The 26,362-nt window shown below is 43.6% G+C and overlaps 1 protein-coding gene across 1 annotated transcript; it reads right to left on the bottom strand.

Moving 5' to 3' along the window:
* On the bottom strand, window positions 1–24,530 carry LOC147886953 (uncharacterized). Its single transcript, XM_087394535.1, has 4 exons — window positions 22,028–24,530; window positions 21,147–21,820; window positions 601–807; window positions 1–435 (listed from the first exon to the last, which is right to left on the bottom strand). The coding sequence occupies exons 1-4, from the start codon at window positions 24,519–24,521 to the stop codon at window positions 235–237; spliced, it is 3,576 nt and encodes a 1,191-aa protein (XP_087250661.1). The 5' UTR covers window positions 24,522–24,530; the 3' UTR covers window positions 1–234.
* Between the last annotated feature and the right edge of the window lie 1,832 nt (window positions 24,531–26,362).

Genomic DNA, 26,362 nt, shown 5'->3' with positions numbered 1-26,362 from the left:
AAGGTCAGATAAGTATTTTATGAGCAACAGGATATGCATGGTATTTTTACAGTAGCCTCGACCACGATGCAAAGGCAATCAGAGAATCGGCACTTAAAATCATCAACAGGCCTTCACATAGTTCGCACTTCTTTTAAAGGAATGTCAGGACCAATTTGCAGATTTAATCAAACACAATATATCAAGTCCTTACTTCCCCCATTTTACTCCTCTGTTCTTATGGTAAGAAATACATTACAAACCAAAACCTTGATCAAGAATACTGTCAATATCTACAGACCGTTCCCTCTCCAGTCCCTTCCAGTAGACTTGACGCCCTATCTCCAAAATCATTTCCTGGACTTCATCAAGGGTTTGGTCAACATTTGCCTGGATCTGCCCTCTTTTAAGAACTGTCACCTTAAAACCTTCAGCTTTTGCTGTCCTACATAGTTGCTGCCAATGCCACACAAAATCAACCCCATCAAAAACCTCACTAAAGAAAAAATGCAACCCACCAACCATTTTTCCAATCAATGAACAAGTGTCTTTCTTGTTTTTTTCTCAAAAAAGGTTTTGGAAAAGGGGAGAAGGACGAGAGACGGGTCTGAGGTTGTTCACCTTTGGCGAAAATGGGCAAACTTCCGCATGCTCAAATTTAGAATCTGATCTGAGTTCCAATAAATGGCAGAAACTCTTTGCGTCTTTTCGGTCCTCAAAGGCAACAACATGCTTTGCTGGCTTGCTGCTTGGTCCCTCAAGATCCAGTGTCATATCCAAACTATACAGTCCTCCTCCCCCTAGATCCTTAGAAATAACCATTATACCCTGCAAAACCTCACATTAAGCACAGAAAGAAAGGAATGATGCATCCACATCAGGTTGATGATAATAATCTTCTGCTTTTGTATGCCATTACTAATACTAGCACCAACATCCACTGTAACATGTCTTTTAAAAAAGGAAACCCAGATTGAAACGTCATCTCATGTCATGGACAAAAGTATACAAAAGAACGACCTGTCAATGATTGTTAGAATGTTAGATAGAACGTGGTTGAGATGAGAGCACCGCAAGGGGTATATAAGACAGCCACAAGCTCCATTCAACCTTTGAACTATGCAAAGCCTATCAGAGACTAGTTACAGACTTTTATGTCGAGCAAAAGTTCGCGAGAAACTCTATGCATATTCTCGAATAAGCAGACAAGGATAGAAATCAATTTGACCTATGTGAAACTTCAGTATGTCACTTCAGATGTAATCTTGCTAAGTGCACTAATCACTCTACTTTGACTTTCATTCACTACTTAGCCCACCCGGTCTTTTGACATTATCAAGGTTTTTTTAATTAAAATATTTTCACACTTGATCGGCACAATCAAAGCTAAATAATTATGCATGCGATAAGAATCTAAAAAACTTCATACTCCTTTTCAAAATCTATTCATCTACCATACCAAAGTCCATCATGTAAGGTCCCTAACATTCAGCTACTTCAATATTAATTTTGTAAACACAACAGTATTGTCAATTTGTGCCTAATGTCCTTTGTAGAATATGAAAATCAATTGTTATTTACTCATTTCCTTAAGCGGTTTCATCAATCAAGAAGGAAATTGTTACGTCAGCCATAATCCCGGAACCATGTATTGTGATTGTGGTTAGGCGGGAAACTAGAGGGCTTGACAATGCTTGCATACTATGAGGCCTAGAGGGTTTGGATCTAGGGTCACGCCTAGGCCTAGATATTAATTAAGAGGTGCAAAGGAGAGCCCATGAGGGGGCTAGAAGGGTAAGGTCCCTTGTGGGACACATGGCACCAAAAGAGGAGGCCACTTTGCAAGCATTGGGCTTGAGGGAGGTTTCCAGAGAGTGATCTTCAGCATGATGAAAAAGGAAAGGGTACTTACGAAAGGGGGATCACTGCGAAACCGTGGCTGGGAGGAAATGAGCAAAGGCCCTCAGATTCAGGGGGTGTATCATTGGTATTAGAGCCAAATCGAATGGATTGAGGAGCGCTTTTAAAAGGTTTTCATGCGCAACGACGACAGGAGGAGGAAGGTGCTTGGAATCGGAGTCTGAGCCCCCAGGCAAGGCAACCCAGATAAAATGAGCTGCTGTTTTATCGATCTGCACAGCCCTGTTCATCTATAGAGAAGGAGTTCGATAGCCCAGTATATCTGTATATGGCAGAGAGTTCAGAGGTTTGCTTATACAGGTTCTGCCAACTTCTGCAAACTGGAATTGGTGTTGTAGCAGACCCGCGAATTGACTAAGAAAAGACAGCACTCCCAGCACAGTTGTCCTTGGGAGAGGCGCTCTAAAACGTTTTCAAATCATGCCTTCCAAGTTCACATGGCGCTGGAGTTCTACGGCCAATGGAGTTTGTACGCGTTGGAAAGGAGCCGTGATCCATCATTTGTACTGTTGTGAAGAAACCATCACGGGAGTCGCTCCGCCTCACTAAAGCTGTCAAAGATGATGTACGTCTGGGCTCCTGGCTACTGCCTGTTGGCTGCTGGTTTCAAGTACTTTACGGTCCGTCTCTTTCGTTTGCAAGGAAGATAGAGCTTGACGTGCGGGGAGAAGAAGGCATTTGAAACATTGAGAGCAAGAAGCCGTGCCACATTAGCAAAGGTCATCCGACCTTTGAAAAGGCCACATCAGCAAGACTATTATATATACCCTTCTCGAAAGTCTAAACCCCTTTGCTTTCCAAAGGCAATGTCCTTTTTGTCTCTAAGTTTCATTACCCATAACTCTTCCAAAACTCCTTAGCCTCACCAAATTGAAAGAAGAAGAAGGTGTCGAGAAGTTCGAAGTTCTACATCGAGGGAAACAAAAGAAGCGGGATCGAAGGATTGTGAATTAAAAGAAAGCGAGAAGGCGCGGATCAAAGAAAACGTGAAGACAAATCCAACGCCTCGAACAAATACCAGGGAAGTGGACATTACAAACTTCATTGAATATGAGCACCGTGGATCATCCACAGAGTGATGGTTAAACTGAAAGGGTCAATCAGATCATTGAGGATATGCTTCGAGCATATGTAAGTAAACGGCAAACTAATTGGAACAGTATTTGCCCATATTAGAATTTGCATATAACAGTGCCAAACATTTAACTTCAGGTTTTAGTCCATTCATGATGATGTATGGATTTCAACCAAGAGCCCCAATGACAGTGGAACTCGAAAAAGAGAAGGTTCAAGCAGCCAAAGACTTTCTTGAGGATATGAATCAAACGCTTAAGTTAGCTAAAGATAGCATAAGAAGAGCTCAAGATAGAGCACGAAGTTATGCAAACCCCCACCATAGAAAGTTGGAGTTTGAAGTAAATGAGAAAGTCTACCTTAAGGTACCCGAATCTTCAAAATCTCTAAACGTCCAAAGTTGTCTCCTAGGTATTGTGGACCGTTCACAATACTTAAGAGGATTCGAGAACTTGCTTACAAATTAGCCTTACCTAAGGGGTGTAGAGTAGGCTAAAAAGAAAATTAGGAGATGATGATAATCTCATTAGAAATGAAGTCCTAGTTGAACTCATTAAACTTGCATCTTTACCACATGAACCAGAAAGAATTTTAGATAGACAAGAAAAAAGAACACGACATACTATATGGCAAGAATATCTGGTTAAGTGGAAAGATAGATCTGAAGAGAGTTCAACATGGAAAAGGGTAAGCAATCTCCAGAGGAGGTTTCCCAATTTTGTTTTTGAGGACGTAAACCATTCTTAAGGGGAAGGGAATGTTACGTCAGCCATAATCCCGGAACCATGTATTGTGATTGTGGTTAGGCGGGAAACCAGAGGGCTTGACAATGCTTGCATACTATGAGGCCTAGAGGGTTTGGGTCTAGGGTCACGCCTAGGCCTAGACATTATTAAGAGGTGCAAAGGAGAGCCCATGAGGGGGCTAGAAGGGTAAGGTCCCGTGTGGGACACATGGCACCAAAAGAGGAGGCCACTTTGCAAGCATTGGGCTTGGGGGAGGTTTCCAGAGAGTGATCTTCAGCATGATGAAAAAGGAAAGGGTACTTACGAAAGGGGGATCATTGCGAAACCGTGGTTGGGAGGAAATGAGCAGAGGCCCTCAAATTCAGGGGATGTATCAGAAATTCAGCATTGTACTGTAAATTAGATACATATTTACTATGGATTTACAGATTTACTATCGAGCCTCATCCGACGTCTTCTAGCGATGTAGCAAAAGATTCCCATTTTTGTTGGATCAACCCATTTTGAAAATCTCAGTCCAAGTTCGGTACCCAGGCAAGGCAGCCAGCTGACGTGGCACACGTGTGTGACCTGACACGTGGCAGGTGACGTGGCACTAAGGACACCAACTGACATGGCAGTGCATGCACAGAGCTGACATGGCAGCCAGCTCAGCAGATGACGTGGCAAGGCACGTGGCAGGCTGATGTGGCAAACCAGTGGTTAAGTTAACTTTGGTTAGTTAAGCCTGGTCAGAGGTTCAATTAGTTGGTCTAACTAAACCAGACTGGTTAGACAAACCAGGTTTGACCAACTAACCTTGGCTGTAGTTAACCAGACCATAGCTGGTTAACTAGACTACAGTGGGTTGAGTTCAGTTGGGAGCCAACCAAACCAGACCAGAACTAGTCTGGTTAGTGTAACCAGTCGGTTACCCATCCAGTTACTGTCCACACAAAAAAAAAGACAATTGCAGAGACAGTTCTGGCCATCAATTTTCACTTATCTGTCAGCCTTTTTCCTGTCAAAAAAACAGCAGAAAAGCAGAGAAATCAGAGATTTGCACAAGTAAAGAAACGCATGCCTTTGTGCTCAGAAAAGGGAATCAGATGCATTCTCAGTGTCATCTGCAGTAGCCAGAAAAGGAGCATACAGTTTTGAGTTCATGCTTTGAGTTGATAGCTTGTACTATCACAAGTGTGAATGCAATACGCCTCTTGTTGAGGTATTTTCTCTTTGAAAAAGGGGAGGCTGAGTGCATCAGTTGCTTACACAGTGTGTGTGAGAGAGCTGCAGATCTCAAACAAGTTGCAAAGATGTCTTCACAACAGCATGCCCAATCATCCCATGAGGGAATGGCAGAGTCTGACCAGGTACAGCAGGCTGAGGCTTTACAGAAATAAAGAGAATGCCTACAGAGAGTTGATTACTCAGTTGGGAGAGACAACAAGTGATCCCTTGTTTCGCAGGATTGTACCTCTTTTTGAGGGAAAGCTAGAGAAGCCTCCCTCTGGAGCAGATTAGGAAGAAGTGATGGGCAAAAAGAGGAAAAGAGCAGGTCCTCTTCCCAAGAAGAAAAAGGCGAAGCATCATCACAGTTCATCCAATTCGTCTTCATCTTCTAGCTCTACCTCTTCATCCTCGACAACATCTCCTTCTTCGGGATCTTCAGAGTCGAAGAAGAAGAAGAAGAAGAAGAGGAACAACAAGTCCAACAGGAAGGCAGAGACTAAAGAATTCAAGGATGGTGGGAAGTCAGTAAGATTTGCCACTTACAATGGCCAGTATGGCCAAGCGAAAAGGCTATGCAGTTCAGCCTGGAAAATTTCAGTGAGTCCTCAAAGCTCCGTATGGTTGGTTTACACTTGACTGGTACAGCCAGTGCATGGTGGATAGCTAAAACAGCCAACTATGTAGTCCCCAGGAAATGGAAGGACTTCAAGAAAGCTTTCTATAAACAGTTTATTCCCAAACAGTTTCGGGATCATGTCCTTCTTGGTTGGGAGAGCATTCATATGGAAGCACAAGATACAGTTGAGTCTTACAGCCAGAAATTTTGGGATGCACACTTGCAAGTTTTGCCTTTCAAGAAAATTTCTGACAAGACTCAACTTAGGAAGTACCGGGCGGGACTCACTCCAAAGATAAAGGCCCAAGTGAACACTAAAGATATTAAAGAAATATCAGATCTCATGCATTCAGCCAATGTGGCTAGTCTCGTGTACATGTAGAATCCTACTAGTGTGCCTTCACTACAAGCAGGGTTACTGGGGGATAAAAAGCCAGCAATCCCCAAGTTTGAAACAAGAGAGTTTCCCAAGGCTCAGAAGAGGGGATTTCAGCCTCAGAAGCCAAGGGGAAACCAGGTACAAAAGCCCTATAAGGGAAGACCACAGTTTACCCCTGAACAGATTGACACTTTCGAGAAAGAGGGTAAATGCTTCAAATACGGAAAAGAGGAGCATGTGGCTGCCCAGTGCCCAGAAAATCCTTCAACTCCGAAGGGAAAAGAGGCAAAGAAGCCACGAGGACCGTACAAGCCAATGGCAGGAGGAATTCCTGACATACTAGGTCATGTTCCAAACCCAGAGGAACGAGAATTGCTGCTATCATGGGGCAAAGTCAAAGACCAGCAAGCGCTGATTTTATTTGATCCAGGGGCTATGATAACTTTATGTCAGAGGATCTAGCTCTGAGGCTCGGAATAAAGACAGAGGAGTTGGGCAGGGCTTTGGATGCCGACCAGATGTTCTGTGGGAACCCTGTGCCAGTCACTTCCTTGATAGGGAAGCTCTGTCTTCATGTATAGAGTTATGTGGATCAAGAAGACTTCTTCATTTCTCCACTGAAACATCATGATGTAGTCTGGGGTATGCCTTGGTTTCATCGCAAGGTAGTGAAGTTGACTCTTCCTGAAAGAGTGCTCGAGTTTGTACATAGGGACAAAGTACATCGTGTGGTTGCTAGGAATAGAGGGGAAACTATTCCCATTGTATCAAATAGTTCTGTTGGAAAAGAAATAAAGTCTGCAGTTTCAACTTACATGGTTTTTGTAAATATGGAAATGCATGCTGAAATAAGTGAGGCAGATCAGAAAAAATTTCAGTCTCTTGAAAAGTGAGGCAGATCAGAATAAATAAGTGAGGCATATTGCTTTTCTGACGCTTTGCCAGGGGAGTTACCCCCTGAGAGACCTGAGGATCATGGCATAGAACTTATTCCTGGTAGCGAGCCACCCAATAGGCCCCCATACAGAGTTAGTGCAACTCAGCGAGAGGAGATTATGACTCAGGTGCAGGACTTGTTGTATAAGGGGCTGATTCAACCCAGTTCTTATCCTTTTTGTTCCCCTGTGCTGCTAGTACAGAACAAAGATGGCTCATTCCGTATGTGCGTCGATTATCGCGCTCTAAACAAAATGACCATCGAGAATAGATTCCCTATTCCACGCATTGATGATGTGCTAGATCAGTTAAATGGAGCTTCAGTTTTCAGTAGGATAGACTTAAAGAGTGGCTATCACCAAGTGAGGATACAACCTCAGGATGTGCACAAGATAGCGTTCCGCACTACTTTTGGGTTGTATGAATATCTGGTGATGCCTTTTGGATTGACAAATGCCCCAGCTACTTTCAATCAGATGATGGATCGTATTTTCCGACCCTACAGACAATTCACTGGTACCTTCTTCAATGACATAATTGTCTTTTCTAAGTCTGAAGAAGAGCACAAGGAACATCTTGCTATAGTGTTTCAAGAGCTGAGAAATCATCAGCTCTATGCAAACAGCAAGAAGAGTGAATTCTTTTTGGAAGATATTCATTACTTGGGACATATAATATCCAAAGATGGGATACAGATGGATCCGGCAAAGATCCGAGCCATTCAGGAATGGCCAAAGCTGAAAACTGTGTATGGAGTTCGAAGTTTCCTAGACCTGTGTTCCTACAGGCTACTACAGAAGATTTATCAGGCATTTTGCGGATATAGCTGCTCCATTCCACGATCTTACTAAGAAAAATACAGCTTTCAGATGGGGAATTCCTCAAAAGACAAGCTTCACCACACTCAAAGAGAGGCTGACCACAGAGCCAATCTTAATAGTTCCAGATTTGTATCGACCATTTGATGTGGATTGTGATGCTTGTGGGGAATGTGTTGCAACTGCATTGCATAAGAATGGTCATGTAGTGGCCTATGAGAGCAGGAGACTCCGAGATGCAGAGAGATATCTGGGAATCTATGAGAAAGAGTTGCTGGCTATAATTCATGCCATCCATACTTGGAAGCATTATCTTTTGGGTGCAGATTTTACAGTTAAAACAGATCACCAAAGTCTGAGATACTTTCTAACTCAGACAAAACTTTTCGAGAAGCATATGAAATGGGCAAATATGCTGTCAATGTACCATTTTCAGATTATCCATACTCCAGGAGTTCAGAACAGAATGGCAGATGCCTTGTCCCGAAGACCCCAAGTCAACAATGTAACTATTGCTTATCATTAGGACCTGGAAGACATGAGGGAGCAATATGCTAATGATGCAGACTTTGGTGAGATTTTACAGCAAATGCAAGTCTGAGATACTTTCTAACTCAGACAACTTTTCGAGAAGCATATGAAAGGGGCAAATATGCTGTCAATGTATCATTTTCAGATTATCCATACTCCAGGAGTTCGGAACAGAATGGGAGATGCCTTGTCCCGAAGACCCCAAGTCAACAATGTAACTATTGCTTATCATCAGGACCTGGAAGACATGACGGAGCAATATGCTAATGATGCAGACTTTGGTGAGATTTTACAGCAAATGCAAGTCTGAGATACTTTCTAACTCAGACAAAACTTTTCGAGAAGCATATGAAATGGGCAAATATGCTGTCAATGTACCATTTTCAGATTATCCATACTCCAGGAGTTCGGAACAGAATGGGAGATGCCTTGTCCCGAAGACCCCAAGTCGACAATGTAACTATTGCTTATCATCAGGACCTGGAAGACATGACGGAGCAATATGCTAATGATGCAGACTTTGGTGAGATTTTACAGTAAATGCAAGAGGGGCAGTCCACCAGTCACTATTCCCTGAAAGATGGGTATCTAATGAAGGATGATTGCCTATGCATCACCCAAGAGATGAGGAAAAAGGTTTTGGAAGAATGCCATGTACCTCCCTATGCTGGGCATAGAGGAATTACAGGAACAACTCAAGCACTAGAGAAGTATTTCTTTTGGCCAGGGATGCGAAAGGATATACATCAGTTTGTTACTGAATGCCTTACGTGTCAGAGAGTGAAGTATGATAGACGGAAGGCACTTGGCCTACTTATGCCTCTTCTCGTGCCTCATGCACCGTGGGAAAGTATTGCAATGGACTTCATTTTTATTTGCCACGATCAAAGTCAGGGAATGATGGGATTTGGACTATCATTGATAGATTCAGCAAGCAAGCTCATTTCATTCCGGTTAGTAAAACCATAAAGGCAAATCATATGGCTAAGCTTTTCATGGCACAGATCTTTAAGCACCATGGTATGCCTAAGTCCATTGTCAGTGATCGAGATCCCAGAATGACCAGTCTATTCTGGAGAGCTTTATTTGATAATACGGGGACGAATCTAAATTTTTCTTCTTCTTTCCATCCCTAGATAGATGGTCAAAGTGAAGTAGCAAATTCTACAGCATTGGATATGCTGAAATGTTACGTGGGTGACCAAGGTTCAGACTGGGAAAAGTACCTACCATTGGTAGAGTTCACTTACAATAATACAGTACATAGCTCTACAGGGAAAGCCCCTTTTGAGGTCATCTATGGGAAGGTGATTCTGCCACCTATCCTAAGGACCAAAGATTAAATTTTTGCAGCTAATCAGTTTGTGAGAGACCTCCAGACAGCTTTCAGCCAAGGCCGGATAGCAATTAAAAGGTCTTAAGAAAAGCATAAAAGAGCTGCAGATAAGCATAGGAGACAACTAAATCTCAAGGAAGGGGATTGGGTACTTTTGAAGTTCGAAAAAGCTAGGCTCCGCAAGTTTAAAGGCAAATAGAAAGTATATGCAAAGTTATCTCCCAGGTACTATGGCCCTTTTAGGGTTACAGAACGAATAAATGAGGTTGCATACAGGTTGGCATTGCCAGAGCATTGGAGGATTCACAATGCTTTCCATGTGAGTCTTCTAAAGAAATTCCAAGGGCCAGAGCCTACAGATCCAATAGCAGAGGATCCACCAGAACCGGATGAGGTAGAGGAGGTCCTTTAGCCAAAGCAGATTGTGTACCATACTGTACGTAAAGTCCCTCAGGGCAAGGAGTTTTACAGGTATCTTGTAAAATTCAAGAATTATACGGCATTGGATGCCAAGTGGATTGATGAAGACATGTTGTCCGATCATCCACAGCTTTTGGATGTTTATAAGGAAGCTTTTCAGTTAAGGTCAACTCAATAGAAGACGAGGGGATGTCACCATAATGTAAATATCCTAAGTTAAAGTACAGTTTACCATTTATCTGATCATAATTAAAGAGTTTTCATTTGTGTTAATTATGGTCAAAGAGTTCTTTTGATGGTCAAAGAATTGACTACGGTCAAAGACACTTGACTCTGGTAAAGTAAGCCTGACTTCGGTTGGAGAGACTTGGTTTATTACCGAGAGGGTTAACTGCGGTTAACCAGAGAACCACATAGCTGACTACGGTCAGAGAGTGTTGACTTCAGTCAACGAGACTTGGCATGCGCCAAGAGGGTTAACTACAGTTAACCAAGTTGTACCAGCTTCGATTGGAGAGACTTGGCCATAATTAAGGCACCATGACCATTGGTCAAAGCTCCTTAATTACGACCAAGAGGGTTGACTTCAGTCAACCAAGAATTGTGTTCTATGTTTTGTTCACATGTTTGTTCAGTGGGGACGCCCACCTGTGACTAGGATTAGTCCATAGTTTATTATTTGCATGCAAAGCGCTAACAATTAATGGGTGCCATGGTGGTGTGTTTTAATTAATTGTTGCAGGTACTAGGAGGGGCTAAAGACCCAAGCAATTTGGAGCATAGCAAGTATTTCGGAGGCCACCCGCATGACCAAATGCTATGAAGATCCCAGAAATTGCCCTTAGAGGCATGTAAAAGGATTTAGTCTAGATTCTTTAAAAGTGGCATGTTGCCATTTTGGAATGATCTTGAAGCTCTTGTAAAATGGATTCACATTTGAATTTGGTATCAGACAGCTCTACGCTGAACTCTTGTATTCCTTCTTCTCTCAAGTAATAAAATCCTTCGGGGGGGTCCAGCCCGACTGTTGTCCTCGGCCCTAGTACTATGTAGAGTGAGAGAGCGAAAGAGAAAGCTAGAGAGAGAGAAAGAGAGAGTAAAGGAAGGTAGAAAAACAGCAGGGAGATTGCAGGCTTAGTGGCTGAGTGGAAGGGGGTGGAGAAGGGAGTGGAAGGGGAGGGGGCTGAGTGGAGAAGGGAGTAGAAGGAGAGGAGGCTGAGTGGAAGGATAGGGGGCTGAGTGGCTGAGTGGAAGGGGGTGGAGAAGGAAGTGGAAGGGGAGGGGACTGAGTGGAGAAGGTGATGTGGGAGGGAAGGGGGCTGAGTGGAAGGAGAGGGAGTGGGAGGGAAGGTGAAGAGTGGGAAAACCCCCCATCGGCGGCTAAAGACATTCCCCGCGCAACCCTAAAACGGGAACGCCAAACCCTAGCCGTTTCCTGGCCGTTCCGGCCGCGTTCCCTGGCATTCCCAAAGTTGGAACGTTACCAGAATTCCCGATAGGCGCTCTACCTGGGAACTGTGTTCCCATGTTCGAGGAAGACAGAACGCCGTTCCCTGGTAACTATGGAGACGGAGCCCTGCCTTTGACAGTGCTCTTACCCCTTCTACCTCTACCCACTTGCTGAGTTGGTTCCATATAGTTTGGCCATCAAGCTGCTCACCATGATGGTCCTATTGTTTTTTGCCATCTTACTATCCCCTCCCTTGTGGATTGGTACAATTCTACTTGGTTGTCTGGAGCCTTTCCATTTGGTAGTTTTTTCAACCCACTTTCCACATCATCTTCTGTTATGGCATTGTACGCTGCTTTGATAGAAAAATCGTGTCTTACCTTTTCCTCTCCTTCTCTTTCGCATAACTCTTTAACAAATTGTATCATGTCTCCCCACGATGCAATCCTCTCTTGTTGTTTGCTGGGGTTTTGTTTGAGATCCTTGAAACTCTAAAGTCGTTTATCCCCCTTCTCATTCGTCTTGGCTGCTTTCCATGCTTTTTTTGCTGTCTTGCAATCGGGGTCATACCAATGATTGCATGGCATGCCTTTGCTCCTTCCCTTGCTCTTTGTGAAGCATTCTTGGGCTGTTTTATGCAGAATTTCTGTCATACAATTATTTACGTCTTGGCATGTATAAGGCATTTGACATTGCACTATCTTTGTCTCTCATTTCTGTTCGTAAATGTGAGCCTTTTTGTAATCCATTCTTAATCTGGTATGTGCTGTAGTTTCCTGTTTCTCTGCATCATACTTGATCCCTTTGAGTCCCAATGACATTGCTTTATGATCAATGTCTGCACAAGAACTCAGGAAAAATGCCTCTACTGTTGGCAGAAAACCTCATACAAAAGATGAGAAACCATGAGGGGAGGAGCCCTATTTATAGAGCCCCTTCCAGCCAAATTGACCGACCAAGGGGCCTAGACTCGCCGACCCAAGGTCGGCAATAACCCTACCTGCTGGTCGGTTACCCGACTTGGTGAAACCAGCCTTCACAGATTAAAGGGTGGTGGGATCCACTTTAACTACAGCATACACAGTAATTAATCAAACAATCAATCACCACAAACTTACTCACAGGGAGCTAGAGCACTCCTACTCAGAAACAAGGACACCGATTGGCCCCAAACGCTTGCGCCCCTTGCGGTATTTCTTTAATATTCATATTAAGCCAAGCAGCTGATTACAAGGTCTCCTGAAAGCTGCACCACAGGCAAACCACTGCCCATAGACTTCCAATATCCTGCACACCCTACAATCCCTAATCAACCTTATATGGTGAATAGGCATCCAATCACTAGGCAATCCTGCAATCTCCCTGCCAACCAAGTGTGCAACAGAATCCCAAAGGCATCAACTGATTGTGTGCTTCCTGCACCTGCACAACCCAGTGCTCAAACACAGTTGAACAACTATAGAAAAGCCCCAAACAGCCAAACTATGGTGCAATCAATCCACGCCAAGCACTTCCAAACAAGTCGCCCTTATTTGTGTCCCTCCTGGCCACTGCCCAACAGCAAAAACCAACCATTCTTGGTGAGGAATCAATCTCAAACGCAATAACCAACCAGCAATTACTCCGGGAACGGAAAAAGCAGGTAAAAGCTAGCCTTCCTCTGCCCAAAATCCATAGAAATCAGGTCACCTAGGCTGGAAAACCCTAGATCCTGCAAAGAATAGTTGATTCTTCCCTGGCACAGCCCAAAAGCAACTTAGAAGAGGTCGCCCAAACCTAGAAAGCTCCAAAACCAGCAGCAACAGCCCAAAAGAAACCAAAAACAGGTCAAAATCCCTATAGAAGCTCTTGCTCAGCCAGACGGCATCCTGCAATGCCTGCAGCTGCCCCTGGACAGCCCAGAAACAAATCGCAACTCCTGGAACAGCCCTTGATCAACTGCGAATTTCCCAAACAAGCCCCTCGGCAAATTGCGATTTCTCCTGCAGCTCCCTAGCAGTCTCTTGGCAGATTGTGAATTCTCCAAGCAGCTCCTGGGACCTCCTGGTAGTTGGTGGTGATTTCTCCTGGCAGTCCTTGGATCCTCCTAACAGATGGCAATTTTGATCTGGCAGCACCTGGCAGCTCCAATAGGTCACGACTACTGATCTGGCTCCTTCTGGGCTGCTTCTGGCCACTTGTCTTCAAAAACAGGGCTCTCTGCTCTTTTTAAAATCCCGTGCTAGCAATTTTTTATTGCACCACCCTTTGGGCCCCCTATTGCACACTTTGGTCCCTGAAAGGCTAGCCAACCAACAGACCAACCAAATCTGAAAGGACAGCCAACCATGCCGCCAACAGATCAACCAACAATGTATACATATTTGTAGAGCCATGAATAACAAATACATATAACATCGCACATCAGATGTATCATAACCAAATGACTAGTACACCAATCATAGAGGCCCTACAGCAGAAATACCGTTAGCAACCAGTACCTCATATTTTAGACCTCTAGATACTCCTGAGGAGAATCTGCCAGTTCCTCCTCCAACCACTTCACACGCAATGATAAATAATTCAGAAATTTCACCAAGTAGCGTCGGGTGACTTTACCTTTTACCTTCCTTTCCTTGTGTGCTAGAATCTGCTCAGGCACCAGAATTTCATCCAACTCTTCCACTTCTGGCTGCATCTCCCAAGGCAGATCCTCAGGCACATTACCCTGAAAAGGCTTAAGAATGCTCACATGGAAGGCATTGTGAATCCTCCAATGATCAGGCAACTGCAACCAGAATGCTACATCATTAATCTACTCTGTTACCTTAAAAGGCCCATAATACCTCATAAACCACTTGTACTTTTTAGCCTTGCCTTCTAAAAACGCAGCAAGACATAATCACCTTCATTAATAACAACTTCACGACGATGTTTGTCTGCTGCCCTCTTGTGCTTATCTTGTACCCGCTGAAGTGCTTGCTTCACCTTTTGATAAATTACATCCAAGCTTTCCACATACTTATCAGCCTCAAAAATTTTGTCTTTGGTTTGTCGGATGGGTGGAATCTTACGGCTGCCTTCCACTATATCGAATGGAGCTTTAACTGTAGAAGAATGTACCGTGTTATTATATGCATACTCAACCAACAGTAGAAATTTCTCCCATTGAGACTGGTGCTCCGAAACATAGCAGTAAATGAAGAGCATACTATTTCTCGTATGGAGAGAGAAGGGGCTGTTTTCAGTTTTCAGATTGCTTTTCAAATGAATTGCCTGGTGAGCTTCCGCTAGAAAGGCCAGAGGACCATGGAATTAATATTATATCTGGCAGTAGTCCACCTAATAAACCACCTTACAGGGTCAGTGCGGCGTAGCAAGAGGAGATCATGAGTCAAGTTAATGAACTCTTGGAGAAAGGACTGCTTTAGCCGAGCTCATCACCTTACTGTTCTCCGATCCTGTTGGTGCAGAAGAAAGACGGTTCTTAGTGTATGTGCATCGACTATCGATGCCTTGAACAAGATTACCATTAAAAATCGCTTCCCGATACCAAGATAGATGACATTCTGGATAGGTTGAAGGGAGGAGCTATGTTCAGCCGCATTGATTTAAAGAGTGGGTATCACCAGGTTCGCATACGCGCAAAAGATGTGTATAAGCAGGCATTCAAGACTTCTTTTGGTGTATGAGTTTTTGGTCATGCCTTTTGGACTCACTAATGCTCAGGCAACATTCAATCGCATGATGGACAGGATCTTTTGAAATCATAGAGCCTTTGTAGGTACATTCTTTGATGACATGATTGTGTTTCGAAAGATGAAGAGGAGCATCGGGAGCACTTAGTGATTGTGTTTGCAAAGCTCAGGAAGCAACAACTCTTTATAAACCCCAAGAAGAGTGAGCTTTTCATGGCTGTGATTCATTTTCTAGGGCATATTGTTACCAAAGACGGAAGGATTGGCTACAACCGAAGAACTTACATGACGTTCGTAATTTCTTGGGCTTGTGTTCATACTACTGCCGCTTTATCCGTCCTTTTGCAAATATTGCAGCTCCTATGCATGCTCTGTCTAAGAAAGAAAGGGAGTTTCGGTGGACAAAGGAAGGGAATGACTCTTTGAGGAGTTGAAACAGAAACTTATAATAGATCCGGTGCTGATTTTACCTGATTTGCAGAAATCTTTTCATGTGCACGCGGATGCATGTGGTAAGAATGGTATTGGAGCTGTTCTAACATAGGATGGGCACCCTGTAGCCTATGAGAGAGTCATATATTACAGCCAGCTGAGAAGCATTTGCAGATCTATGAGGACATGTTGGCTGTACTTCATGCCTTGTCCACCTGGAAACATTACCTCCTTGGAGCCGATTTTACGGTCCAAACGGATCATCAATCCCTGCGTTACTTTTTGACGCAATCCAAGCTATCTGAGAAGCACGAGGTGGGCAAACTTCTTGTCTATGTTTCATTTTCAGATTGTACATGTTGAAAGCTAGAAAAATGTGGTTGCAGATGCCTTTCCGTTGTAACAATTGCCTTACCACTGAACGTCTCAAATTTAACCACAACTCCAACTGGCATCCAATCACTAGGCAATCCTACAATCTCCCTGCCAACCACCCCAAAGGCATCAACTGACTGTGCGCTTCCTGCACCTGCACAACCTAGTGCCCAACCAGCCAAACACATCTGAACAACTACAGAAAAGCCTCAAACAGCCAAACTCTGGTGCAATCAATCCACCAAGCACTTCCAAACAAGTCGCCCTTATCTGTGGCCCTCTGGCCACTGCCCAACATCAAAAACCAACCCTTCTTGGCGAGGAATCAATCTCAAACGCAATAACCAACTAGCAACCAGTCCGGGAACAGCAAAAGCTAGCCTTCCTCTGCCCAGAATCCATAGAAATCAGGTCACCTGGGCTGGAAAACCCTAGATACTGAGAATAGTTGATTCTGCCCTAGCACAGCCCAAAAGCAACGAAGAAGAGCCTAGAAAGCTCCAAAACCAGCAGCAACAGCCCAAAAGCAACCAAAAACAGGTCGAAATCCCTGTAGAAGCTCCTGCTCAGCCAGACAGCATCCTGCAACGCATGCAGCTACCCTTGGACAGCCCGGAAACAAATCGCAACTCCTGGAACAGCCCCTGATCAACTAGGAATTTCCCAAACAAGCCCCTCGGAAAATTGCGATTCCTATTCCAAAAACAGTCAAAAATTTGAAGTCTCCCAGTCTTGGAGCTGACAATGGAAAGAGTAGGCTGAAGCTAATGAAAGGGGTAGTTGAACAGGTGCTTCCAAATCGTACCTATATGAAGGGGGAAGCAATGCTTCAAAGGATGAAAAGCATCTTTCCTCAATGTTCAGGACAAAGTCATTGAAGCTTGCAAGAACAACGGATGAGTCACAAGTTTCTCAATCTTCTCCTACATTAAGCAAGAATTCAGTAGACATTGAAAAGCGCTTTGCCACCCCTATAATCATTCCAGACGATGTTTCCACAATGATTGTTTCGGATAGTGACAATGATGATGAGTTTCGTGAGCAGGATTTCAGAATTTATCTGAGTCAGAGGAGCTCAAACAATAAAAGGAAAGCTAGCTCAAAGTGGAGGTGAAATGTTGGTTCATACAATTACAGATTGGTTAGTACAAGATTCCTGAAGGATTTCTTTTGTAGATAAGAAATATCTAAGGCCTCTACAAAATTTGGCAATCATTGGCCTTTCTGTCTAATCAGCTTGTTCAAGAGATGCAAGACATTCTACTCCACATATGCGTAAAGCGCAACAACGGTATCAACAGTCCACCGACAAATGCCAACGTCATCTTGAATTTGAAATCGGTGACATGATGCTGTTATTTATAGCTCCACATCACTACAAGACGATCAAGTCTGTGTTCCCAAAGTTGTGGCCAAGATGCTATGGACCAGTCTGGATCATCAAGAAACATTCATCTTTAAGTTATAAATTGGAATTACCACCATCCTGGGGTAAAATCCATCCTACATTTCATATTCCTTGGTTAAAGACATATATTCCAAGTGATGAAGATATTCCTCCTCCAGGCGATATGTTCCAAAAATTGAAGATGATTATGTTATCCTTATCCCTAAGTGTATTCTTAAGCATCGACAGCAAGAGACTCGGCATTGACTCATCACTTCTCTGGTGTGATCTGGACGACTCCGACACTACTTGGCAATCTAGCACCCTGGCATATTACAGCAATATTTCCAGAATTTACCATGATATCTTCTACAACAGCTCATTTTCTCCACCAAGGTCTTATTTTTAGTTGGAGAGGATGTCACGATCTGTGGTGTATGCCTTTCCTTATTCCTTAGACCTATGGATGCTGCGATGAATGGACACTTGTGAAAGAGTATGCCCTTTCGATAGGACACTTCCCATGAGGCACATATCTAAATGAATGTATATGAATCCAGGAACATGCCCAAACTCATCCTCTAAAAACACAACTTAGTGCAATTTCAATCTCATGATAGTCACTCATAAGGTTGAAAACCATAAACTCCATCACACATAGCAAGGACTAGCTACTATGACACTTCCTAGGAGGCACAACCCTTTACAAGAGATATATTCATATGAAGAGGATTACTGCTTGGTACTATTGTAATGTACCCTCTCATCAAAGGTCACACCCTTCATAAGGGGTACACACCTCTTCATGCACATACCTTTTCGGAGCACATGCCTTTTCATGTGTGGCTCTTCACTCTCTATATAAGAGAGGCCCAGTTGTATGGAATCACAGTCTAGACATTTCAAGCAATACACTATTCCTTGTTGTTTGCTATTTTTAGTCTCCTTTCTGCTCCTTAGCACATTTATATAATAGTAAATCTAGGATTTCTTATATTATATGATGAACTATTTGAGGAGTACAGTTTAGGAAAACGAAAGACCTTACCCTCATATTCACTCGGTCCCACAACTGAGACATGGTCTCTGCCTCCTGCTGTTGCAAAATCTCTAGATTTTCTGCAATGGGATCAGGCCAGACAATCCCCACCAATATGAAGTCTTCTAAATCACATGACTGCAAGACGGACTCCATCATAACATGCCAAACACCGTAATTGCTTCCATTGAATTGACGGTCGACTGGGAAGGTAGGTAATACAGGAACCTTCACTTTATTCTCAGCCATCTCTGCCATGTCGGAAGGAAGAATTAGAATGGAAAGAGAAGGTTGGCTTGGAGGATAAAAGAAAGGGGACTTGAAGGTAAAAGAGAGGTACGGGCTGGCAAAGGACAAGGTCAGGTCCTTGCAGTCCGGCCCTGGAAAACACCACCTCTCTATTCTGAAACCACCCTTCAAACAGGTCGCCCTTTGCTGTACTCCCAAGCAGTCCAAACCTCCTCGCACTCCTCTTCAAACTTTGCTGAACAGCAGCCCAAAACACCTCGCAGCTCGCTGCTCCAAGCACCCTTCACAACTCAGGTCTCTAGCCAACCTTTGGCTCTGATACCATGTGAGAAGTGCAGCGGAATCTACACCACAAAAGAGAGCACAACTACAGCGCACTAAAGTGCGAACACACACACACACACACACACACAGAAGCCTGCACAAGAACTCAAGAAAAATGCATCTACTGCCACGCAGTCCCACAACTCGCTCTACCTCACATGGGCGAGCACAGCCACAACAATGGCCCTCACTCTATGATACAGGAGATGCTACCTCTAACAGTTTTTATATCCAACTGATGTACTTTCCAACAAAATGAGCAGCCAGACACCTTGGTCATCCTAGGAGTGGGGGCAAAGGTTTCATCATAAGCTATCCCTTTCTGCTGAGAATAGCCCTTGGCAACCAACCTTGGCTTGTATGAATGGTACCATCAGATCTTTAATCTTGTACTCCCACATTGTCCCAATAGCTTTCTTCCCTATGGGAAAATCCACCAGTTCCCCATGTACTGTTCTTTATGATAAAATCCAATTCTGCCTGACTGAGTTTGATAGACAGTTGCATACAAGCAATTAGAATGTGTTTGAAGGGTTGCTTCCACTTGCATTTTAAGGCACTTCAGTGCACCAGTAGAAAATCAGAATATTCAGCATGCACATGCTGATACTCAGCAGCCTTTGGATGCTCAGATCAGGTCTAGCATTATCCTATCACCCATGAGGATGTGCAGGGCGTTGTCAGAGAAGAGAGGGCTGCTTCACAAGAAGCTAGAACAGCCCCTCGATGGCTCTGTAAGCCACCATACTTTCAGCCCTTCTCTTCAGTAGGAGAAGGTTTGATTCAAGAGGTACAGGTGGAGCAAACTTTGTTGATTCAGGTTGGATGAGCTCACTGTATGATACATAAAAACCAGGTAGTTTTGAGATTGTCAAGACAAATGAGCATCGGATGAGGGCCTGATCTGAGGTCTGCTAAAATCACTTCTCTAAACTCTACTGACAAAACTCCTTATTTGAGGATTGTAGGGACGATAAGCCTTGCTCTCACTTGCTGTAGCCGACATGCATCTCAACTGACTAGGCATATGTGCATACCTTGGGTATGCACATATGCCTCAAGGGAGTCATAATTTTCAAGGCCTTGGTGGGGCACCTGTTCAAAACAGTGCTGCACACATTATCGCCTCCAACCAAAATCTGTGTGGTAACCTCTTCCCTTTGATCATGCATCTCGCCATCTCCCTTAGAGACCTATTCTTCCTCTCAGCAATACCATTTTGTTGAGGTATATAGGGGTTGTACACTGCTGCATAATCCCTCTTTCCTTCAAGAATTGTTTGAAGGCATATGACATGTATTCCCCCCCTCTGCCTCTCTCAAAGTTACAAGCACACAAGAGCAGCAGATAGCCTCAGCATTCTCTTGCAGATTCAGCGTACTTTCTTGGCTGTAGTGATCCCAGCACTTGCTGGATGTTTGTAGCTCTCAGTTGAGCTTCTCTTCCACGTGTTTCATGGAGAACTTTTTGGCTATTCATTTCATTGTTCATTTCCAGATTCTTGTGGGTTTCAAAATTGAGTACTTTCTCGGTGAGATTGGGGAGAGGTGTGATCCTCTTTCATGTTTCTGTTGCTAGCGTTTGCTAGTAGCTACAGCAAGCATCCCTTGTTTTTCTTACACAGACTGCCACGGGGCTTTAGCAACAATGGTTAGGAGTTCAGCAAGAACAACATAGAAGGGTCTGATAATTTCCCCTGAAATAATCCTCCTTTAATTCCTCATATACTCAGGGAGCCAGTTGAATGTAATATTCATGAAAATCCATTATACCATTGTCCTTAGCCTCTGGCCTAGACGTCCAGCTGCTAGTCCTCTTGCACCACATTTTAGGCAAGACTCTCTACCAAACCACCTGAACTTAGATGTGTCGCATCAGCACTGCCACATTGACATGGCAACCTATTTACAAGGAACAAGAACTGCTATCTCTTTTGTTATCGTACACAGTCATGACAGTCCTACAAATCTTGTTTCGGCCTTCCAGACACATAAACAGGTCTCCACACTCAACCCTGTTGTACACATGAAAACTGAAGGCTTACTGGAAGTTTCCTTGTTCATATCAAGATGGAGCAAAAATAGGAGCATAAATCTGTGCTCTCAACCCTGTCGTAAATATGACAAATGGAAGGCTTACTGGAAGTTTCTTTTTTCATACCAAGATGGAGCAAAAATAGACACTTTCTGCTCAAGATAGACTCAAGAAATGAACTCAAACCAAGCAGAAGGATTAAATACACCTACCAGCACACAGTTGAGATCTAGCCACCATAGTTCATCCTCTGCCTCAGGCTGATATTCTTTGTACTTGTTCAAGACAGCCTCCAATCCAAATCTCTGCTTTTGTTCTTTTATTTTTTCTTGCACTTTCTTATATTGCTCAAGTACAGACTCTTCTTCTCCTTCTAGAATCTTTTGTGCCAACCTCCCTGCCTCCTCCACTTCCTCTTCAGTGACCCAACTATCCAAATCTGACCCAATTTCTTTCATTAGTTCCCTAATCTCAGGGTCCCTTTCTGAGTCATATCTTTTCTGAATATCCTTTCCCCAGCGTTTGGTATTCTTGAATGTCTCCCTTTTCCTCAAAGGCTGTCCACTTCCTACCACAACTGTCGTATTACTGCTTGAGGCAAGCTCATTGGAACTTTTATGCCGCTTAGAAAGTACTTCTTCATCAGAACCTTTGGCAATAGAGTCGTGAGATAAAGACCATGAACCACTGGAGGCACTGCTAGAAGGGAAATTCCGTGAATTAGAGGAAGATGGGAAGGAGGGTGATGGCTGAACCCTCATCTGATCCCTAAGAAACACCTGGCTGTCATCCTTGAATCTATCTACTGATGGAGATCTGACTGCTTTAGTAGAATCCTTCCTGCGTGGTAAATACTCTTCGGGTGCATCATCAACTCCAGTTCCATCTGAAAATAAAAGAGAAAGACAAGGCATTAGCTTATAGACCTAGCAAAAGTCTCTTTCCTTTTTTAAACCAATTTTCACTCTGAAGTTCTTACCACTGATTAGATAATTTGATTTGGTCAATTTTCACATCAAACGCATGTTCCCTCATGTTCTTTCTTGAAATAAAGGAAGGCATGAAGTGACGGCTTTAAATGGGCAATACTTACATCGTCTATCATTGGCATTTTCTACCCTTTCTATCTCCAGCTTATGTCTTCTGTTCTGTCCCTCTAGCTCAGCATTGGCCACTTCATCCTTTGCTTCATTGACATCTGAAAACAACCAGCCAGCTTTTATGTATTCCTCCTCCCTTTTCTGGTGTCCCTCGTTTGGGGGTTCCATAGTTCTGTCACTTATCTGTTCTGAACAACTGTTTAAGGCCCCACCATCAACCGAGCTGCTTGATTTGTTTGCTGTTGGGTTTATGCCATTTTCAGTATGAAGATTGGCAATGCTACTGGCTGCTGGTATATCTCCAGCTAAATGGTGTTCCATTATTGAGTTCAAGGTGGTTCCATCAGTTATTGTTCCTTTCTTTGTTGGTGTACCTATTACTCTTGCTTTCTTAGCAGCAATGGTGACCCTGGCCTCTTCTGGTGACATAATAATCCGAGGCTTTATTCGAAATGAAGGTTTTGAAGGGCTATCTGGGCTCCTGCGTTGATTGTTTAGGGCCGATGCCTGCACACTACCATTGGCAGCAATTTTATCCAAATCGGCAATGGCACTTGCTTTTTTTTTCCCCTTTTCCAGAGTAGCAATTCCATCTTCCTGTGTTGAACCTTCAAGATCCTCTAAGAAATCATTACTGTACACTTCTTCATTGTTCATATTGATTGGAACCTGTGTTTTTATCTCTGAATGCAGCAATTTCAGATGGGCTCCATCCGGTGAACTATGCCTCAAAGTCTGATCCTCCAAAACAGTAGTGGAACCTCCTTGTGCCTCTGCTTCAACAGATGCTTGTAGCTCCTCTCCAGAACGCACTTGCCTTGCCATCTGTCTAACTTCCTCTAACTTATTCATGAAATCAGATGCATTTGCAGATTCCTGCTTGCTTCCAACTTTGTCCTGGCTTCGGCTGTCTTTACGTCTATCTATTTCAACTTTCAACTTTCTCATCTTAGCGAGTCTGGCTGCTGAATCCTCGTCCTTTTTTATATCCTCTTCACTCCGCTTAGAAAGCAACAGGTAAGCACCCCATAGAACGCAAATCCCATATATAGGCACAACCACCAAAAATGTGGATCTAAGCAAAGGACCAGCTGTGTGCGCCACAGAAACAATTTGATTGACAATTTTCCCATATTTGTGCTGGCTTTCATTCATGGTTCTGTGTTTCACAACAGCAAAGATTGTGCTATTTCTTCGAGGCTGTGTGTTCCCCATTTCTATATCATTTGCAATTGTTTTTGCAAGCGTTACTCTTTCATGTGCTTGGGCCTTGCTAGCTTCATCCGCAGAGCTTAAAAGAAGAGGCTCAACTCCCGCTCGTCTTTGAATCTCTTTTTCATCGATGGTGACTTTATGTATTCTTCCATCTGGGCCCTCATATACCGTAAAGATTGGGTTTGTACCGTAGCCCCAGGCCGCAGTGTCCTGACGATATACTTCATGGATGTCTTTCCACCATTGACCAAACTCTGACAATTTCCCCTGGACCTGTTCTTTAGTTCTCCTTAATGTGATACCTGAATCAGCCGGACGTGCGCCCCTTGCACGTTTCTCCTCTGATATAGGTACATTTCCGCTGCCCTGTTTTGAAGCCAGATGGTGTTCAGCACTTGAGTTGTCACCAGGCAGTGCATTAGATTGTTCTAAACCTTCAATCTTTAGGCCCGGCTTTACAGACACGATTGCATTCCCAAACGACGAGTTGTCTCGAGGAACAGAATTTGGTGATTCTGCATTGAAACCGGTTCCCTGAGCCTGTAAACCTGTAGTAGCAGCAGTAGCAACGGAGCTTCTGAAGCCAAGCAAAGCCCCAAGCATCAAATGACCGGTGACAAACTTTGCCGAACTTGTATAATGCAACCTGGTTGCCGTACGTTTACAGCTACCTCCACAAGGAGATTGTCCCGTGCTGCTTCTGACAAAATCACTGACGGTGCGGATGCTGAGCTTGTCATATCTGTGTAAATATTGTGTGTTTGGGGGAAAACAATCGTTTGCTCCTACTAAAACATCGTAATTGAAAAGTTCTCTCTTCATGATACAGATAACTCGGGTTCCATGCCGCGATTTGTTTTGCTTCTGCGTGACATACGAGCCTACTGCTTTCCAATCGCAAAGCCATCTACTTCTGTGCTTTCTTTGTCGTAAATCTTGTCCAGAACTAGAAATTCGTGAAGGACGTGTACTATGCAGCACAGCTCCACAGAGACATCCACGGGCCGTAGTCCACGAGGCCCACAAATCACGTCCGTGAGCATCCCTGTACGCCAAACTTGTAATTCTAAGGGTCGCTGTATGGCAATAAAGAGAAAGCGATTTTGAGCAAGCAGAAGACGGACTGCTGTATTGGGAGGATGGAGAGGCGATACCGAAAACCAGAGACGACTGCATTTTAAAAAAAGAAGCGTTGCTCATGGATGAATCTTTACCGCCTTGTTGAGAGCAACTTTGACACTTGCCTTTGCGAGCCAGGCATTTTCCTAGCATTTTATCAAAGTTCCATATTTTGGAAGGTGCAGCATAAGGTGACTCATCCTCCTACAATATTGTCACTTGGACTACAACCATAAACATAACGAGTAACCTGACCCATCTACGCGCTAGAGACCTGCTTCGCTGGTCTCAACATGGAATCCCAAAAGCAACCTTGCTAATTTGACAATGGTATCCATAGTTGTGTTGCTACATGCTTTCAAGATGGCAACAAAGGTAAAGCTACTTGGCGAGAGACCTTGCCCCTGCATTCGCACATAAAGGCCAAAGGCTTCCTTGCTTTCTTCTTGTGATTGTATTGAACATATTTGGGCAATAGCTATCCGACATATATAGGTATGTGTGTGTGTGCATGCACTGGCGCACACAACTGAATGTTTGGGCATTCAATTGGATGCCTTACCACGACATCCAAGCATACAAATCCAAAGCCAACACATCCTTCTCCTTCTTGTTACAACCAACATGGAAAAGGATTGGGACATAATGGGAGAGCAAAAGGAAACTCCACTTGGGCATTATATCAATTCCATCACTATGTCATAGATCCATGCTTCTCATACATCTAGTAGTGAACCACACATGTTCATGCATGAATTGAAGCTCAGTGTGGTGAAGATATTGTGCATTAACTGGACTAATCGTTTTTGCTCTCGATCATGGAGCCACAAATTCCATGCAAAGAGCATAGCAGTAGGGAAGAGCCAGCTGAGAAGATGGTTTCCTCACATCTCACAGCATTGCTTTTCCTTTTCTGTGGCCTTTCCCTTCCATCATCCCTTCACACTCTCTTATGTTTCTTCCCCTACCCTTGCCCCTTTGTCTAACCCCTATGATATCATCATCATCACTCTCATTGTTTGCTCCTCCTCTACCATAGCCACCACCTCACAAGCTCTCCTTCCCCCTCCTTACCCTTATGTATCTATCATCATCTCCATCAATGTCTGTGTCTCTCTATGTACGTATGTGTTAGTGTGTGTGTCTCTCTCAAGCATCCCCTCTAGCCAAAGTTGCCCTCCCTTGGGGGTGCAGGAATTGACTCGTGGGTGCACCCTTAGCCCAACTTTGCACAATGAAGACACATTCCATATCTTTCATGGTGATGATTCCAATGGACATACTTTTTCATTTCATCATGCCTTGCGCGCCAATGGCTACAACGTATAGGTTAATATTTACACATGAAAGTGCGGGTTGATAGATGGTGAGCTCTGGCTATTGATGAAGATATTGACAATGCCCTCAAAGGAACCCGCTACAGCTCTCAAGGCTGTCTTGCACCTTTGCACGGGGCCATCATCAAAACTTTTCCTAGCTAAGAATGTCAGGAAAAGGTCGATAATTAATGAAAATTCTACTTTTGTATAGGCTGCAAGCTATACACTCAACATGATGGCGTAGCTACATAAGCTTACTTGAATGCACCCATTTTTCATGCTACCCCTTTCAAAGGTTGCATGCACCCATTTGATGAACTTTGCACAAAAACATTAGGTAGCCCTGCCAATTCTAGGACCAAAAGCTACAGCTTCTCTCCTCTATCTTCTTCACCCTACATGATGTAATCAGAAATGCATTATTGCTAATGTAGCCACACAACATACTGCAAATCCACTCTGCAAATCCACTACACAATTCAAAAAAAGTCAAGGGAAAGATTTATAACCTACCACAACCCATCGTGTATTGGGTAGAGAAATCCCTTGAATTTTTCAGCTATGTAAATCTTGAATAAGCTGATGTCTCAATGAAGTGAATCGCTTCTCCATTCACATGGAATTGGGGCACGATGAGCTTTATTTGTAATTTGTGTTTGCAAATCATGCTGCAAG

Source organism: Dipteris shenzhenensis, chromosome 23, assembly GCF_047967505.1.
Source record: "Dipteris shenzhenensis isolate YYH24624 ecotype China chromosome 23, Dip_SZ_1.0, whole genome shotgun sequence".
Lineage (NCBI taxonomy): Eukaryota > Viridiplantae > Streptophyta > Polypodiopsida > Gleicheniales > Dipteridaceae > Dipteris > Dipteris shenzhenensis.
Note: the sequence above shows the minus strand (reverse complement) of the source record. Positions and strands in the feature narration are given on the sequence as shown.